Source organism: Gopherus flavomarginatus, chromosome 3, assembly GCF_025201925.1.
Source record: "Gopherus flavomarginatus isolate rGopFla2 chromosome 3, rGopFla2.mat.asm, whole genome shotgun sequence".
NCBI lineage: Eukaryota > Metazoa > Chordata > Testudines > Testudinidae > Gopherus > Gopherus flavomarginatus.
Window position 1 is genome coordinate 101,712,278 of NC_066619.1, and position 19,528 is coordinate 101,731,805.

At 39.8% G+C, this 19,528-nt stretch overlaps 1 protein-coding gene across 1 annotated transcript in view; it reads left to right on the forward strand.

Annotated features, from left to right (window-relative positions):
* The first annotated feature begins 1,371 nt into the window (after positions 1-1,371).
* CEP78 (centrosomal protein 78) overlaps positions 1,372-19,528 on the forward strand; it is a 33,109-nt gene continuing 14,952 nt past the window's right edge. Inside the window, exons 1-7 of the mRNA XM_050945433.1 lie at positions 1,372-1,419; positions 1,738-1,921; positions 8,467-8,749; positions 9,340-9,515; positions 10,049-10,121; positions 10,751-10,854; positions 17,901-18,080. Of these exons, the coding sequence (XP_050801390.1) occupies positions 8,497-8,749; positions 9,340-9,515; positions 10,049-10,121; positions 10,751-10,854; positions 17,901-18,080 (786 nt within the window). The 5' untranslated portion in view covers positions 1,372-1,419; positions 1,738-1,921; positions 8,467-8,496. The remainder of the gene's footprint in view (positions 1,420-1,737; positions 1,922-8,466; positions 8,750-9,339; positions 9,516-10,048; positions 10,122-10,750; positions 10,855-17,900; positions 18,081-19,528) is intronic.

Sequence of the window (19,528 nt, forward strand, 5' to 3'; positions counted from 1 at the left end):
CATGGAATTTCAAAGAGTTTTGATGTGGTGGCAGGACTGAGACAAGAGCGTGTTGACTCCACTTAACTTCTTACTAGTTATGGAGTTCAGTAGGATAACCAAGCCTGTGGAGAGGAAAAGAAAACTAATGTATGTTGATGATCTGGCCCTTCTGACTAACAACAAAGAGGAATTGGCAAATATGGTATCAGAGTGGGTGTACATTTAAAGACCATGATTTTAAGGTAAACACAAAGAAAACAAGTTATGCAAATAGGAAGGTAGAAGAAGAGCTGTTGACTGAAGTTTCAGGAAGCAAGTTAAAGCAGAGGAAAAAATTGTGTACATGGGAAACACACTTAGTACCATCAGACAGAGATTTGAAAAAATGAGAAGTGGAACCCAATGTACATGGGCAACAGTGAAAAAGGGGGCAGGAGTACTGTGGAACTAGCAATTACATAACAAACAAAGGAAAACAGTATGCTCTGTGTGCTTGTCTGTCCCAGCCTACTCTATGGTTTGAAATGGGGGGGTCTCAGGGAGATGGTGACAAAAAAAAAAAGGATACAAGTAGTAGAAAATAACACACTGAGAAGAACGGCAGGCAAATGGAAGGTAGATTGTGTCCATGGAAGAAGTTAAGGGGAAGATGGACTTGGGACTCCCACTGAAAGCATATGGTTGAGGTGGGCTGGACATGTGATAAGAATGGGAGAATAACCAGGAAAGAAAGCATAAGACACCAAGAAACAGTGTGGAAGACCAAGGAAATGATGATGGGTCCTTTGAAGAGAAAAGGACTGGAATCCCAACACCTGCATGCCCAAGCCTTGGATCCCTCGGAGTGGCCAAGAACGGCGGGCACCTCCAACCTCACATAAATGGGAAAAGGAGTCAAGAAACAAAGCTTTCTGCTGTGGACACTGCCCTTACCTGCAGTAGGTGCTGGGGCTGCACTGGAGGTGGGCCTTGCTGGAAGGGGGCGGCGGGGTGTCTAAGGCTGGGGGGAGGACTGCGTACTGCTTGGCAATGGGCGGCGTACCGGCCTCGGAGCATTGGCTGAGGTGTAGCTAGGTGACCAGGATGGGGATGGGGAGAGGGATCCGTTGATGCCGCGGGGGAAGGGGGCGTAGCTTAGCGGGTGTGAGCGGACTCGGTGAAATCCCGCCTCTGGATGGAAGCGGAGCCGGAAGCTGGCGACGCGGCACGTTTTGATCCTGCCCTTGGGTTCGGAAGTTCGGCCCAGGAGCGGCTGGCAACGTTACTGAGTAGCGGCGCGCGAGACCTACCTACACAAACCGCTCGTTGGACGCGGCCATTTTGAACCGTGGTAGCAACCAATGGGTAGCGAGCACCAGTAGTCACGTGTTAAGGGGCGGTTGGGAAACCAAGGAAACCTCCCCGCGCGCTCGCAGCTGGCTGATAGCTACAAAGGGGGTGGGTGCCGGGGTCGGTGATCGCGGCTGGCTGGGCGGGTGATGGGGTGCTGCGGGGGGGAGAGGCAGAGAGCGCGGAACCGAAGAGCCTATGGGGAGATGGGGGCGCTGGGCACGGGCCTGCCGGGGGACAGTAGGGGCGAGCGCTCGAGGAGGGCGGGGGGGTTAAATCTGTGAGCCGGGGGGGGTCGCCGTGACCACGCTTATTGGGAGCGTGAGGGGGCGCGCGCATGTCGGGCAGCGCTGAATGTGGACCATGTGTGTGTCCTGGTGGGTCTGTGTCTGTCGTGCATATTTGCGACTGATTTTGAACTTGCAGGTGGCGCTCGCTGTTTGGTTGCAGTGACTTATTTGACTCTCTGGAATCAAGGCTCCCAGTCTGTTTCCGTTACTGGCTGGCGCTAGTAAACCAGATAACTCAGAAGTGAAGGTTTATATAGCTCTCGAGAGGGGCGTATTGTGAGATCAGGACGAGAGAAAAGCTGGGATCAGCCTCAGCAGAGGTCAGTAGCTTCCTGATCCCATTCTACACCCATTCGGGTTTGGGGCTTTGCCGTAACGATACAGATTCAAGTTCTACTGCTTTAATAAATGATTTACTTGGAACAGTTCATTGAACGCATAGAACATGAATAGTTTTCTGTAATTGGATCTTATTACATAAATTATTTGCTGATGATATAAAACTCAGCATACTATATAGTATTATAAGGCTCTTTTTAACAGCAAGGAAAAAGACGAACATTTGTTTAACAGCAGGGATGGTAGCTTTTGAGTGCATTTTGCATATGTAACTTCTGAACATTTTTCAGAGACCCTGAGCACCTATAGCATCTAGTGACTGCAGATGGAGTTGTGAGGTTTAGCACTTGTGAAAATCAAGCCCTATGATAACTCTAGGTGGGAAGGTCCAGTGGCAGAAAGAAATCTGTGATAAGAATGTTAGGGTTGTCTTTGATAGAATATATATTGGAAGTATATAATAGAAAACTGCTTGTCCTGGGAGGTTTAATACATCATAGCCCATTGAAATGGTCTGAGGTAAACAGGATGAAGTTCAATAAAGATAAATGCAAAGTGCTCCACTTAGAAAGGAACAATCAGTTTCACACATACAGAATGGGAAGAGACTGTTTAGGAAGGAGTATGGCAGAAAGAGATCTAGGGGTCATAGTGGACCACAAGCTTAATATGAGTCAACAGTGTGATACTGTTGCAAAAAAAGCAAACGTGATTCTGGGATGCATTAACAGGTGTGTTGTAAACAAGACACGAGAAGTCATTCTTCCGCTTTACTCTGCGCTGGTTAGGCCTCAACTGGAGTATTGTGTCCAGTTCTGGGCACCGCATTTCAAGAAAGATGTGGAGAAATTGGAGAGGGTCCAGAGAAGAGCAACAAGAATGATTAAAGGTCTTGAGAACATGACCTATGAAGGAAGGCTGAAGGAATTGGGTTTGTTTAGTTTGGAAAAGAGAAGACTGAGAGGGGACATGATAGCAGTTTTCAGGTATCTAAAAGGGTGTCATCAGGAGGAGGGAGAAAACTTGTTCACCTTAGCCTCCAATGATAGAACAAGAAGCAATGGGCTTAAACTGCAGCAAGGGAGATTTAGATTGGACATTAGGAAAAAGTTCCTAACTATCAGGGTAGTTAAACACTGGAATAGCTTGCCTAGGGAAGTTGTGGAATCTCCATCTCTGGAGATAGAGTAGGTTAGATAAATGTCTATTAGGGATTGTCTAGACAGTATTTGGTCCTGCCATGAGGGCAGGGAACTGGACTCGATGACCTCTCGAGGTCCCTTCCAGTCCTAGAGTCTATGAGTCTATGAGAGTCTGCTTTACCGTCATTTACTGTCGTGTCTTCAACCTGCAAGGCAATAAATTCCTGATACACTTACCATACATATATACTGATGTTGTCTACAAAATTAACACCCAGTCTGTGAGGAAAGGGAAGCAAAGTTGAACTATGTTCCTTCTTGTTGGTATCACTTATAATTGTCATAAGAGGCAATTCAAATCCTTCCGAGTAAGTTTTTCCAAAAGAAGCATATAAAGCTGTAGTTTTCAGTGAATGAGCTTCTTAATTAGATTGTGCCTGAGCTGTCAGTAAAACAGATGTGAAAATACAGTGCCCTGTTTTTGAAGTCTTCCTGAATCTTACAGACTACAAGTAAATAAATGGAAGACTGTGCTTACTCCTGGCTCTTCCTTGCAAGAAATATGAGAAAGTGGTTGTGCAAGAGATGCAGTGACTTAGTGTAACTTTTATATGCCTAATAATTTTCTTAAAAAATCAGATTATTGCATCTAAAAGTGGAGGAAGTGGTTAACACTCTGAATAGCCAATGTAATGGCATGGTGTTGGATTTTACAGTTGGGTATTATTGGTTATGGAAGCATAGAGGTTTGCTTGTGTTTGTTTGTTTTAAGGCCAGGTTAGTGTGTTCATATTCTATGTCTGTGTGTAACCATCAACTTTTTGTCACATATTAACATCAGTATTTGCTTAATCTCATGCAGTGGTTGGTCACAATTTCTAGTTCGGGAAGAACTATTAGGAAAAACAAGTTTCACGCCTTGATGGAGATGTAATATATGCAAAGTATGTCATTGTAACACACAAATTGTCTAGTCAGCTTTTACATTTCCAAACACTTTTTCAAATTATTTCTGTAGGTACTATCAGTACAGGATACTTGGGGCTTGTTTGCACTTACAGTGCTGGAGCAGCATAGCTGCTGTAATGCTTAGTGAAGACTCTGCCTATGCTGTCAGGAAGGTTCTTCTGTCAGTGTAGGTTTTCCACCTCCCCGAGAGACAGTAGCTATGTCGATAGGAGAAGTCCTTCTGTCAAAATAGCGCTGTCTACATCAGGAGTTAGATTGGTATTTCTGTGTTGGTCAGTGTAGTGACATAATTATACTGACATAAGTTTGTAGTGTAGATCAAGGCTCAGTTTTGATTCATGTATAAAATTCCTATAATTCTCTTAAAATCTTTGACCCTCTGAGCATCTCCAATCTCAGGGTGGTCCCAGAACCTTTTGTTGGTCTCATTATTTGTATAATGGTACAGGGTGGATTTGATTTAAATCAGGAAGACTCAGTTTAGTCATGGATTTCTACATAAAAGTGCATTCTTGTTGGTTGTTATCACCTTAATACATATTCTTCACAACTCAGAGATAGATGTAGGTTTAATTTTTAGAAAGTACACACTATACAATTTTAAGTGATTTATTTTGAAAATGTTGCAGATTTATTTTACAGCTATATCAGAAAATGAATGCTTGTTTGGTTATTTCATTTATCATAGACATTGGGGCGTCCAGTGATACCTTAAAGGCTAACAAATTTATTTGGGCATAAGCTTTTGTGGGTAGAGAGCACAAAAGCTTATGCTTATGCCCAAATAAAAGTGTTAGTCTTTAAGGTGCAACCGGACTCCTCGTTGTTTTTGTGGCTACAGACTAAAACGGCTACCCCTATGATACCATTTACCAAAGGTAATTGAAGCAGATAGTTCACCTCCCAGTGGCTTCATAAATATATCCAATTCAACAGGTTAATCATTAATATTTGGAAGATTTTCTTGCTATGCTGTATTAGGAGAACATCACCAGACAGACATTTTAAATTGTTTTATTTAACTAAAACAACAACGTTATGTATTCTGGATTGTTTTCTTCAACAGCAAACATAATATTTTAACAAAACAAGCATATGGATTTTTGAAATTAGTTAAACATTCAAGTTTTTTTAAAATCAGGTTTGTTTTTGTTAAAATTGTTTTTAACTAAAATAGTTAAATTAAAACTAAATAGACTATGTCAGCCAGGTCAACATGAGAAACTTAAAATATTGGCTTCTGCAGCTAACTCTGTCATCTTCACTTTCATTTTCCTGTTCATGCATAATCTGGAAAAGAAAAGAAAAACAAGCTTTCCTGCCTTTTCAGGTCCCAAATGATTTCTCAATTTGGAATGAATTAGTCTAAAGGAAGAAAATATTCTTTCTACACTGCAGAAGAAGCTACTGCTGTTAAAAGTGAGATTATCACTTCAACAGTCTCTGACTCCAAGTGCTTAAGTGACTTCCACCAGTTCACTGGTGTGACTTTCTTTAAAACATCATCAGCAATCACATATTTCTTGAATGGTTCACCCTTCGCTCTGAAGTTTATTATAGTTGGCATTATAGAGGGATGATTGCTGGATGTCCATGTCATAGCCAACTCCTCCTCTTCAGCAGTTAAGGTTTGACCCTGGTACCAAGTATTGAGAATATCTGTAAGAAAATAAGCTGCAGATAGTGCTTCTCCCATTTGTTTTTTAATGCTTGTAATTTAACTCTGTCATTGCATATTTCTCTTTTTAAGATCTCACTCAGTTCCTTCCAGTAAATACTGTGTCTATAGTATTCCTTCCCTTCCTAAAGCCATGTTGCTCATCTCTTTTAGTTTCTGGCCAATGGAAACTTTGGGGGAGGTGACCGCAGGCAAGGGCAGCATGCAGAGTCCTCTGCCCCTTCTCCCAGGGACATGGTGCTGGCCGCTTCCCCAAGCAGTGCGGGGCCCACAGCACCACAGGGGCTGGATCCGGCCTGTGGGCCATAGTTTGCCCACCCCTGCTCTAGACCTTTTGCATACTGCTCAATTTCTTCTTCATACACTCTTTCCAGCAATTTGCCTGTGACATCTGCTCTGTTGGGTGGACCGTATCCTGGTCTTAATGACTGAACTATGTTAATGAAGTGCGGGTTCTCAATCATATGGAAAGGAGAATATGTTGCATAAACAAACCAGGCAATTTTTTCATCAATTACCTCTTTTTGTAATCTGCTGGTTCTTATCACAAACTTATCCATGGTTGTTTCTGGATGATAGCGATTTTTTTTATTATTTTTTTTTTGGCTACAGGTGATATACTGTGGCTATGTGACATCCATGATGTGACTGAAACATGGTCATTGGCAGATAACTCTGAAACTATAGAAAATTATGGTGATCTTGAAAGTGAATAGTCTTCAGAATCCTATATGCTGAGGATGGATTCTCCTAAACAAAATAAGTCAATACAATTATTTAATTACCATACTGCTCATTTAGTATTACTCATTGCATTCACTGACTACTTTAAAGGTGAAATTGTAAAAGGAACATCTGCCTACTTCAGCTATTTATTTTTTATCACAACTGCATCTGAAATGGTAGTACCATAGAGTAACAACTATATTTTTGCTCAAACGTGAGAACTCAAGAATAGTCCAGAAGGAAGACAGGCAGTCCTTAAGAAAGAACTATGAAATAAAAAAGTTTATCAACCTGAAGATCCTGCATGTTCAGACATGTTTCATCATTTTCAAGGCAGCTTCCTCCTGAGAAGAAACACTTCTTATGATGTTGTTTCATTTGGGCAGCCAGGCCTTGCATTTTTTTGTTGCATTGTTCGCATTTTGCTGGCATGCCTTTCTTACCCACAGGTAGAGGAACTTCATTAAAATATTCCCAAATTGTGTCTCTTTTACAGCCTGCTGCCATTGTAGGTTTTCCTGTCTAGTGAGAGAATGGTATGGTAGATCTCAAATCAATAAAGGCTGCAGTCAGAAAGACCTCAAGACTTCTGGAATATGTTGCTCAGTTTCACTTTTGTTTCTTCCTGTCCCTCCGTTCTCACATTTATCTCCAAACTTCTTCTTGTCCAGATCTATTCTGACCCCAACAATGTTCTATTCACTGAACTTTTGAAACTTTGCACTTTTAGAGAGAGGTAAGGGATTAACTGTGCATACACAAATTTGCGGAGGGATGATAGGATTGAGGTCTGTTATTTCTCACCTCTATATATTATTTATGTATTTATTTATTAAACATTTTTGCTGTTAACAAGCGTGTTACTTCTGGAGACACATATCCACAGTTTGAGAACTGCAAAACTAAGCATCTCTGATGGTATCTTCTAGACTGAGCACTGAGTCCCATTGAGTAGATGGAAAGATTAATTTAAATAATCTATACAGAAGCCCCTGGAACCCCATAAGATTGGGTCCCTAATCCATGCGCTATTGGAATTCATTTACAAAACTTTTCTTAAACATTACATGAATATATTGTCTCATACTATAGAATTAGAGTTTATAATCCCTGTTCCATGATGACATACATATCTTTGAACTATAATGTATTTTAATTAAAACTATCTTTAGATAGGTTTTTTCCTCAAAAAGCATTTTATCCAAAAAAATCCAATTAAAAAAATTGGATTTTTTAATTTAAATCACTGATTTTTGTCCACCCTGTTACAGCAGGCTAGAGACCCTAACCATGAATTAAGGCCCCATTGTGCTAGGTGCTATACCAACACAGAACAGAAATACTTAGATCGTAAGCTCTTCTCATTCTAAGATGAGAGAGACTGATACATAGAGGAAGCACAGGGTAACAGTGAGATGATTGCTCCAATTCTTTTAGAATAAGAAAACGCAATTTCTGTTCTGCCTGCAGTCAGTGAAGCAGCTTCTCAGTGGTTGCAACTGACAAGTTCTGGTTTTGATTATTTTCTATAGTTGGACTATCCCGTAGTAGTAGATTAGATTCTTGTCCAGCAAAGCACCTGATCATGTGCTTAACTTGGAACACGTGAACAGTCCTAGGAGCAAGGATCTCCCTGTATGTATCTCATTGCTGGATCAGAACGTAAGTCAGCACCAGCTTAAGGCATTGAGGGTTCCACAAGAAGCACTCAGCATGTGGCAACATGGAGCCTTGAAAGGTTAGCTTTATAGTAGTTAGCACATTGACTACATCTGTGAAGGTGTCAATGTAAGGGTTTTTCTTTCCTTCCTCTCATTCAGTTGGGTATAGTACTTTAAACATAATGATATTGTCTTCGTATATGTGCTGAATTTAGTGAATTGTTCGAATGTAAGCTTTATTGTGGCTTTTTTAATATTGTGTGCCCATATGTTTATATTGAAAGCATGTAACATTAAATCTACTGTTCAGTGGAATCAGTTTGTCTTTTATTTTTTTCTTTCTCCCTCAGTTTAGAGAGGAACTCAGCACACGAATTGAAATGATTGACTCAGTCAAAGTAAGGAGACAGAGCACCTTGGATTTTTACTCTCACTATGAATTTCTCTGTGCTGTTCAAGGCTCTGTCCCACTAAAAACTGTGAAAGCTAATGTGAATCAGGGCATTCTTGAGCTAAATGCAGATCGCCTCAAGGCTTCTGATTGGGCACCACTTCTGAATGCTATCAGGCATAATAAGACTTTGACTTCTATTGTAATAAGAAGCTTTCATCAACAGGGTCTTGGAGAATCAGGTTTGTAATGAACATTTGAGATCTTAATTATATCTGTCTAGTTGGGAATTCATTACAGGAAAACTGGGAGGTTTTTAAAAAATGGTTTTCGATCATATCCTCTTAGTTAAAGCACAATAAACCAATCTTGTGTTGAAAGCTGAGTTATCACAACATAGGATTGTGTGATATGAATAGCATCAGCTGGAGACACTTAGTGAAGCTCTCATTTCCTTTTAATGGTCCACTAGGTGGTGGTGATTAGAAAAAAAATCCAAGAGGTATAAAAATGAAATTTCAGACATTACTTCTTGGGTATAGGAAAAACTTTTCCATTGTCCAGTTTATTTATATCTGTTAAGGGATTCCCCCTCACCCCGCCCCCGCAGTTTTGGCTTCTGTGGGAGATAGGATACTGGATTCAATGAACCACAGTTCTGATCCAATATAGCAATTGGTGTGTGTATGGGGAAAAAGGGAATAATTCTTCAGATATCACAATCATAAAACAAAGAAATAGAGAGAAATTCTGGCCCCACTTACATGGCAAAAATCCCACTGATTCAATGGGACCTGGATTTTATCAGTGATTCGCTTTTGTTGTTCATTAGGGGCTGACAGACCTAAAACCTACTTTAGAAGACGAATTCCAGCAATTCGATCAAAAGACATGACTACTCAATTATGTAAAGCCATCAGAGGTTGTCTGAATATATCAAGTGCTCTAAAAAATGTGGAACTTGAGGGACTGCTTCTAAGAGAGCGAGATCTAATATTTTTAACAAAGGTAAGACTTCAAATACACAAAAAAACCTGATGTATACAGTTAGCAATAAAGATGTTGGGTGAGATTCTATCTTGCGCTCTTAAAGGTCCACCACAGATGTAGGTGGAGCTATGGTAGATTTAAGCTTCTTTTGCCCTTGATGATTCTCAGGGTTGGAGAGGCCGCTAGTGTAACTTAGACAGATCTGGGGACTTCTCAAAGTTACTGCAACCTCTTCAGGTTTTCTGGCCTGTTGCAGCCCTCCCTCTGACATGTCATCCCAGCACTACCCTGGCATGCCCCCTTCACTGGGGATTAGGAGAAGTGCTTAGAAGGCAGATTTACAGCTATTTTCCACAGTTTCTGCACTAGGAGAATCCTCCCTCAGACACAAATAAGGGTTTTAGGGCCCCTTTGCACCATTCTGGCCCTTCTACATGCATAAAGGATCCATAGTGGGAGTGAGGACCACTACTTTTTCTTCAGATATGTGCTATTAAAATATTGTTGTTCAAGCACTTCAAAAAATGTTTTCAGTGATTTTTGTTTTGAAGGGGTTGGCCAAGACGTCATCTTTGGAGAGCTTGTCATTAGCACATTGTCCAATTGGAGATGGAGGATTGGAAAGTAAGTTTTGAAATTTAAAAGAAATAGCCTAAGGTGATCTGTGTCTTTTGTGTTACTGCTTTTAAAATACCTTTTAAAAAAAAAATCTCATTGTTCCATCCCTATTTAAATCTTTATTGATTATAACAGAAAACAATCATGTTCACTTTGAACATTGTGAAATTTTGTGTGTGAAGTCATTTCTGTGACTATCTATCTTTTTCTTTTTTTAGTGTTTGGTTTTGAGCATTCTTCACACTGAAATAAAGTAGTACCCTACTGTATGCTGCAAGCAAACAAACTCTTATGTTGAAAAGTTCCTTTTATACATGTTTACAAGTCATGAAATACATTAGCTAGCATTTATATTAAGTGGAATATCTAGACTGCTTTAACATGAAATATAAAGCACTTCTGAAATATACCTATTTTAAAGATATTTCATGTTTGTATGCAGAGTTATGGAACAGTTAAAATATTTTTATTTAAAATAAATAATATACTTCGCTCTTCTACAGTAGTTCTTCATTCAAGGATCTAGGTTCTTTCAGAATGCTAATTTTGCCTTTATAACACCACCATAAGAAACATGGTAAGTATTATTCATTTAAATTATCTGACTGTAATTTTTTTTATCTTTTTAACTTCAGCAATCTGTCAAAGTGTGAGAAACTCAGCCAACATCAAATCTATAAATTTTACAGGATGTAGTTTGACCTGGCGGGGAGCAGAACACTTGGCCAATGTCTTAAAGGTAAACTGCCTTTTGTAAAGGCAAATATTTAAATGGATTAATATAATATATATACATTGTGATTCATAGCTGAGTTTAGTATGTAAACACAATTTATTTACATATTTTGATATTAATAACATTCTGATACTATAGGAAAAACCCTAGTATAATTTACTGCTAGTGTCACATTGGGTTCCCAATATTCCTCTTAAGATGATATCTCTTCAATGAGAACTGCTGCTAGCAAGATATGCATATATGGCTATTTATTACATCTGTGAAAATAATATAAGGTTATATGATGAGAAATAGTTCATGTCATATGAATGTTTAAGACTCCAATAATATAGCTCAGCACATTAATGTAGTCATAGTTCTACATATCCTTGTTTGATTAGGTGACTTAGGCCCCAGTTAAACAAAGTACTTAAGCATCTGCATAACTTCAAGCAGTGAAGTCATTGGGACTATTTTCATGCTTAAAGTTACATATATGCTTCTATACCACCCAAGATTAGGGCCTATGAGAGCACAAAGAGTCATTCTAATTTTAATTGTTTGCACTACACTTTAGCTGCTGTCTTCTTTTTGTTGATAAAGTAACAAGCTAAGCTTATGCACATCAGTAGCTCAAGGAGAATTACACCTCTACCCCGATATAACGCTGTTCTTGGGAGCCAAAAAATCTTACCGTGTTATTGGTGAAACCGCGTTATATGAAACTTGATTTGATATGCCGGAGTGTGCAGCCCTCCCGGCCCCTCCTCGAGCACTGCTTTACCGTGTTATATCCAAATTCATGTTGTATCGGGCCATGTTATATTGGGGTAGAAGTGTATTTGTATTTTTGGCAATACAACCTCCTCTTCTATCCCAAGCATTGAGGTCCTGATCCAGTGCCTATGGAAGAAAATGGAAGTCTTTCCACTGAGTTCAGTGGGCTTGGATCAGGACTCTTGCCCCTATGGGCTGTATTTGATCATTTGGAAGCTTATTAAAGCATGAAAGAAAAACAGATGTGCTTAGATTAGAGCTGTATAATTAAAAATATTGTCTTGATGGCTTTCTAGCTGAAATTTAGGCCCAAATAAAAGACAGCCTGGCTCCCAGACTGTCTGAAGTATACACAGAGGCTTTTGTTAAAGACACTCTACCTTCTTTAGTGAATTAATTCCCATTTTCTGTCAAGCTTTAAGCCTGGCAAAGATGCCCAAGAATGTGCTAGCTTTTTCCCAATACCCTTAATGAACTCTGGCATTACTTGTCTAAAATTCTACCTGGATGACTAGAAAAAATGAGGAACATAACGCTGCTTACATAGGATTTTTACAAAAGAGACGTGGGTCAGCCAACATTCGTGAGCTTCTCTGCACTGTCCTACTATTAAAACCCTTCAGAACTGTTCTGTCACATGTAGAAAAAGTCTTTGTTCCTCTTTCTACAAAAATTTGGATTTGGTCCCTCTTTCATTTCCTGGATTAGACTTTTGTACTCCAGTCCTAGCTTCTGTTGTAACCAATCACATCATCTCCCCTCCTTGGTGCAAGACAGGGATGTCCCCTCTGTTCCCCCCCTGTTTGATTTGGCTTTGGAGTCAAATACAAATTAGAATGCGTAAGGTTCCCAAGAGATGAAAATATGCCTACATGCTGATTTTATATTTTTATTCTCTACCAACCCCCTTCAGACATCTCCAATATTACAAACCGCTGAATTGTTCAGGAAAATTTCAGGGTAGAAAATATATTGGCTCAGGTTGGCAGCTCTTAGTATCTCTCAGGGGTGCATAACTTTGCACTCTCAGATTATAGTTTTCATTGGCAGCAGGTGGAAATCAGGTGGTTAAGAGTCCTATTTTCCAGAGTCCTAAGAAAAATAGTCAAAATTAATTTCAATTCTTTTATCACACAGATGGTTTTGGATTTACATAGATGTCAAGCCTTCCCTCTATCCAGGCAGAATTAGAATATTAAAAACAAATGTTCTCCTGTGACTTCTACTTGTTCTTAGCTCCTTGCTCTGTTTCTTTTCAAAATTAATAACACTTTTAAGAGCTCCTTGTGGGGTATGGGCAACAAGCCCAGATTATTCTTTGGAAAAAATGCAACTGCCTTTTAAATCAGGAGGCATCGGTCTACCCAGCCTGAGGCTTTACTATGTATCCTCAATCATGAGGAAGGCAACACAATGGAGTGTCCCTTCCCCTGACACCCAGCCTGTCATAGACTTTAAGGCCAGAAGGGACCATCGTGATCATCTAGTCTGACCTTCTGCACGTGGCCGGCCACAGAATCTCATCCACCCATTCTTGTAATAAGTCCATAACCTCTGGCTGAGTTACTGAAATCCTCAAATCTTGATGTAAAGACTTGGTGTTACAAAGAAATCCATCATTTACTCTAGTTCAGACCAGCAAGTGACCCGGCCCCCCATGCTGCAGAGACAAATGAAAAACCCTAAGGATCTCTGCCTATCTGATATGGGGGGGAAATCCTTCCCAACGCCAGATACAGTGGTTAGTCCCTGAGCACATGAGTGAGACCCACCAGTCAGACACCTAGGAAAGAGTTCTCTATAATAACTCAGAGCCCTGCCCCTCTGGTGATCCATCTCTGACTGTTGGAGATATTTGCTAATAGCAATTGCAACTGGGCCATCTGCACTGTAGGCACCCTTATCATACCATCTCCTCCATAAACTTTTTAAGCTCAGTCTTGAAGCCAGTTAAGATTTTCTTCCCATTATTCTCCTTGGAACTTTACTCCTTTGATGGTTAGAAACTTTTGTCTAATTTTAAGCCTAAACTTGTTGATGGTCTGCTTATATCCATTTGTTCTTGTGCCAGTACTGGCCCTTAACTTAAATAACTTCTCTCCCTCCCTGGTGTTTGCTCTCTATAAATATATCAGAGGAATAATCATATCTCCCCTTAGCCTTGGTTTGGTTAGGCTAGAGGTTCTCAAACTAGGGATTGGGACCTCTCGGGGTTGTGAGGTTATTACATGGTGGGGAGGTCATGAGCTGTCAGTCTCCACTCCAAAACCTGCTTTGCCTCCAGCATTTATAATGGTGGTATAACTTTAAAAACACTTTTAAAATATATTTAAGAGGGGGTCGCACTGAAAGGCTTGCTGTGTGAAAGGGGTCAATAGTACAAAAGTTTGAGAACCACTGGGCTAGGCTAAACAAGCCAACCTCTTCCCTCTCCGTTCCTCTGATCCTCCTAGTAGCCCTTCTCTGGACCAGTCTGATTTCTTTCTTAAACATGGGAGACCAGAACAGCACACAGTATTCTAGATGAGGTCTTACCCATGCCTTGTATAGTGGTAATACACTTCCCTAACTCTACTGGAAATACCTCACTTGATACATTGTAGGATTGCATTTGCAGCTCATAGTCATCCTATAATTGACCAGTACACCTAGCTTTTTCTCCTCCTCTGTCATTGATAAATCTTGTTGTTAGTCCCTAAGTGCATGACTTCGCACTTAGTACTATTAGTTTTCATCCCATTTTTAAGACTCCTGTTTTCAAGGTCGTCCAAATCTTCTTGTGTGATATTCCAGTCCTCCTCCATACCAGCAATACCTCCCAACTGTGTGTCATAGACATATTTTATTAGCACACTCCTACTTTTTATGGCAAGTCATTAATGAAAATATTAAATAAGAGTGGTCCCATGAATGATCCCTGAAGAATTCCACTAGTAATTACCCTCCTTTCTAATGACCGTTCATCTTTCATCATGATCCCCTTTAGTCTCCCCTTTAATCAGTTCCTTACCCACCTTTCAGTTCTCATATTAATTCCCATCTTCTCCAGCCCCAGTTGTGCATGTAGGAGGGAATTGTCATGCCACTACCACCAGAATTAGTCCCAAACTTAGACTTCTATCCTTTCCTTAGGGAGAAATCAGTCACAGTTTTGCTGCTAGGAAAGCCTTGTGTGTGGTTGCTTCTGAGTTTAAATACCATCCTTTATTACATTGTCTTTAATTTGGGATAACTTGAAAAACTGCCTATACTGCCCATAGACCTATTCTTTGGCCCGATAGGATTAAAAATAGATTTTGAGCATAAACCACGTAATTGAAAATGATTCCTTCATACCCTTTCCTCACCTATGCAATTTGTCTTGAAACTGAAATCCTTTGAGAAACTTTGATCATAGCCAAATGTTTAATTCTACAATGGTGGAAGTTCCAAAGGTGCCCAGCTACCAAAGATTGGTACTCTGACGTGGTTAGCCTGCCAGCAGTGCAATAAAAAATATTTGCAATAGTAACAACCAAGATGAACGTATAGATATATGGTCTGCATTTTTGGAAGTATTGGAATAATCCAATTTAATTCCCCATTGGGTAACCTTGTTTGCAGTGCCCTCCAAGACCCTTGCTACCGCTCGTCTTCTGTTCCTTCCACCTCTTGTAATTCTTCCCCTCCCCCAGCCGCGCGCTGCCCTTTCCTCTCTGTTCCATCATTTTTCTCTTATTCTTTTTTACCTACCTTTCACGCTTTTCTTTGGTCTTCTCTTCGCTTTCAATACCCTTTTTTCCTTCCTTTGCTTCTTTTTTTTTTTCTGTCTCATCCCCTTTCTAAAGAAGTGATTCTGGAGAATTGTTTGATTTTACTTGTATTACCTGTCTTGTTGTATAATCTGATAATGTCTCTCTATTCCAAGTTAGATACCCTTCTTTTCTTTGTCATCTCTCTTATATTTAAAGAATAAATAAATTACCAATGATGATGACTCCTCCACAAACCTTGGTACATTTTTTTCAAGAATTAATTACCCTTAAAAATTATGTGCCTTATTTCCAGTTTGATTAGTCAGCTTCAGTTTGCAGTTATTGGATCTTGTTCTGCCTTTGTTTGCTAGATTAAAGAGCCCATTATCAAGCACCTGTATCCTATGTTGGTATATATAGACTCTGATCAAGTCACCCCTTAACCTTCTCTTTGTTGAGCTAAATAATAGACTCAAGAAGCTCAATCATTCTGAAACATGTTTTCCAGTACTTCAATAATTCTCATGGCTTTTTGACCTTGCTCCAATATATCAACATCCTTCTTAAATTGTGGACATCAGAATTGGATGCATTCCACAGTATTCACACCAGTCCCAAATACAGAAGTAATATAATTTCTGTGTTCCTACTTGAGATCCACCTGTTTATGCAGTCAAGGATCATATTAGGCCTTTGGCCACAGTGTTGAACTGGAAGCTCGTGTTCATTTGATTATCCACCATGACCCTGAAGTCTCTTGAGTTACTGCTACCCAGGAAGAAGACTTTAGAGAAGTCTTTATTCATGGAGACAGTTGTGGGGCTGGTATCCTTTTACTGATGGAAAAACGTCAGCACCTACCTTAAAAGTTCTAGAATGCCAGTTTTGAGGCTTAATTGTTGTTTTCTTTTGTACTATAAATTTTGGTTTTAAAACAATAGTAGGACATGAAGAATGACACTGTTCCCTGTCTACCCAGCAATGCTGAGTGGTATATGGGGGTGGGTGCTGTTTGGGAAATCTGTGTCTCTGGGAGAAGGAGAAGAAGCTATAAACTTGCTAGATGGGTTATCTCTTCCTTGCTTTTGCGGTTTTTGCATTAGGTGTGTTATGTTTATATGAAAGACCTTTCTCAAAGGGCAGTCAAAGTAGGAGGACATATCAAATGAGTCCTGCAGGGATCTGGCTTGTGTTTTTGTTTGTAATGTATTTTCATTAATGACTTGGATGATGGAGCAGAGAGTTACGCTCATAAAATTTGCGAATGATACCAAGCTGGGAGAGGTTGCAAGAGCTTCGACAAACGAGATTAGAATTCAAAACGATCTTCATAAATTGAAGAACTGGCATAAAATCAGCAAAATAAAATTCAGACAGTTGTATGGTACTGCACTTAGGAAGGCAAAATCAGATGCACAAATATAAAGTGGGGAATAACTGGCTAGGCACTTGTATTGTAGAAAAAAGACTGAGGTTATGGTTGATCTCAAATTGGATACTAGTCAACAATATGATACTGTTGCAGAAAAAGGCAAGTGTCATTCAGGGATATTTAAACAGGAATGTCATACGCAAGAATAACGTTTGGCACTGGTGACGTCTCACCTGGAGAACTGCATCCAGTTTTGAGCAGTATGCTTTAAGAAGGATGTTGACCAACTGAAGAAAGTCCAGAGGAGATCAAGGAACATAAGATGTTTAGATAACATGACCTATGAGAAAAGATTGAAAGAATTGGCCATGTTTAGTCTTGAGAAGGTAAGACTGAGAGGGGACCAGGTAATGGTCTTCAAATATGTGAAAGGTTATTATAAAGAGGACGATCAGTTGTTCTCCATGTTCAGTGAGGGTGGGACAAGAAGTAATTAGTCTAATTTTCTGCAAGGAAGACTTAGGTTGGATATTAGGATAATTTTCTAACTATAAGGAATGTTAAGCTCTGGAACTGGTTACCTTGGGGCTGTGGAATCCCTGCCATTGGTATTTTTTAAGGACAGGTTAGACAAACATCTCTCAGGGATGGTCTAGGTATTCAGTCCTTCTGCTGGGGAGGTGAGGTAGATGACTCTTTGAAGTCCCTTCCAGCCCTACGTTTCTCGGTTTAATGAGCAAATCAAGTTTGCAATTCAAGACTTATAGTTAACATTACAAGCTCATAATGATTAAAACTATTTAAATAGTTTTTTCAGTAATAGAAGAGAATATGGTAGAACTATAAGGTGTGTTTAAACTGAAGTGTCTGTTAGTTAAGACACAAGTGTCAAAGAGTCTATATCTGTCCCTGCTTGATAACAGGCAGGCAGGGAGATTCCTAAGGAGTTCTCTGAACCTGGTTTATATTTTACTTCCTGAAATAATTTATCAGTAATAAGAATGAGAGTTAATGTGTAAGAGCATGATTGTGTGTATTTCTTCAATTCAGTAACGTTGTAGTTAGGTTTTATTTCATTTCAATAATAGTAATTGTAGTTGAATCATTGTTGTAATTAATCTTTTTTTCCTTCAGTGTTGATGGCTTCCCCTCACCACTAATGTTAACTTGTTCTGTTTTCAAAGCATCAGGCAATGAAAAGACATGGTGAAGCTTGGGCTGAAAGCCTGCGCTATAGGAGACCTGACCTTGACTGCATGGCAGGTTTGAGGCGTATCACTCTCAACTGCAATACACTTGTTGGTGATCGAGGGGCTGGAGCCTTTGCAGAATGTCTTGGAGAAGACCTGTGGCTGAAAGGTATTGTAAAAAATTGTTTTGTTCTTCTAAGTAGGGTGACCATATTTCCCAAAGGTAAAACGGGAGACCGGGAGGAGCTTGGGTGAGTGTCACTGCTCACCTGAGGCCTGCTGTGCGGGGCTGGTGTTGCTGCTCTTTCTCCCACCCCCTCGTCCCCTCCACACCCCGAACATTCCTCCATGTCCCAGTGGGAGGCATGCCCCACTTTTTTGGCAAAACTGCGCATTTGTTCTATTTGCTCTTGCCATCTGATGATCAGATGGCAAGAGCAAATGGGACAAATTCCCAGTTATGCCAAAAAAATCGAGACCCCTGGGACAGGGCTTAAAAAGTGGACTTTCCCAGCCAAAATGAGACGTGTGGTCACCCTACTTCTAAGGCACATTAGACGTAGTCTTAACACTAGCTGATTTGCATCTGTAATAGATGTATAGGTAATAAATTTTTAAATTTAAGTATTTAACAAGCTAGGGATAATAGTTACAAAATATAAAGCTAGTAGCCAATATGTGGAGAGGTTTTATTGAAAAAGAAGAAATAATGTTTTCATGATGATTAGTTAGACACTACTTGATATTTAATTCTAATTTTGGTAATTGTAATTTTGTGAAACTCCTGAACAAATTTTGGTGGCTATCTTATAAGGGTCTTCATCTACTGTACATAAATGCTAAGGTGGGTATAGAATTCCAGATGTCTTGGCTTTCTTACAGCTCTGTAATCTGGAGTAATTTATTGGGTGTAGAATTTATTTTACCTTTCAGTATGTTTGACTGTGGACCACATCTGGGAAAATACTGTGGCTGTACAGCATGAAAGAATATTGCAAGAAATGGCAAAGCTGCAGCAAGTTTAAAAGTATTGGATAGTGCAGTTATCTGCATAGTGATATGATTGTGTGTCCCCCCCCACCGTGAAATCCTGAAGCCAGTATTTAAAATCTAAGTTATTGAATTTATTTATTTTTTTCCCAGCAGCTGTTGGTTGGTGTTCAACACCATTACATTTAATATTGCCTTGCATATTAGACCTTGCTTCACTGCTGTTCAAGTTAGCAATTTTCAAAACCAACCATAAAGATAACTGAGTGTATGAGATGATGTGGTAGGGATTTTTTAATTTAGTTTTAAATGTTGTTTAGAAATATTATACAACTGCTATCATTTAGTGCAAAAAAGACGTTCTAGTCAAGAATATTCTGGATTTAAACATAAGCCTTTAAATTCTGCTGATATTTCAGTATTTTAAAAACCTTTTAAAGAGCAATCCTTTTTTTTATTCACAAATATTTATTTTCTTTCATGTTTGTCCCTCAGCCTAAGTTTCTTCTAAGCTTCCCATTAAGCACCGTGCAGGCACTCAGGGCAGCGGCCAGGAGAGATGCCTCTCCACCAGCCCTGTACCCAGCCCAGCCACAGACCTGCTGCAGCTAGGGGAGATGCGCCCCTTCCCT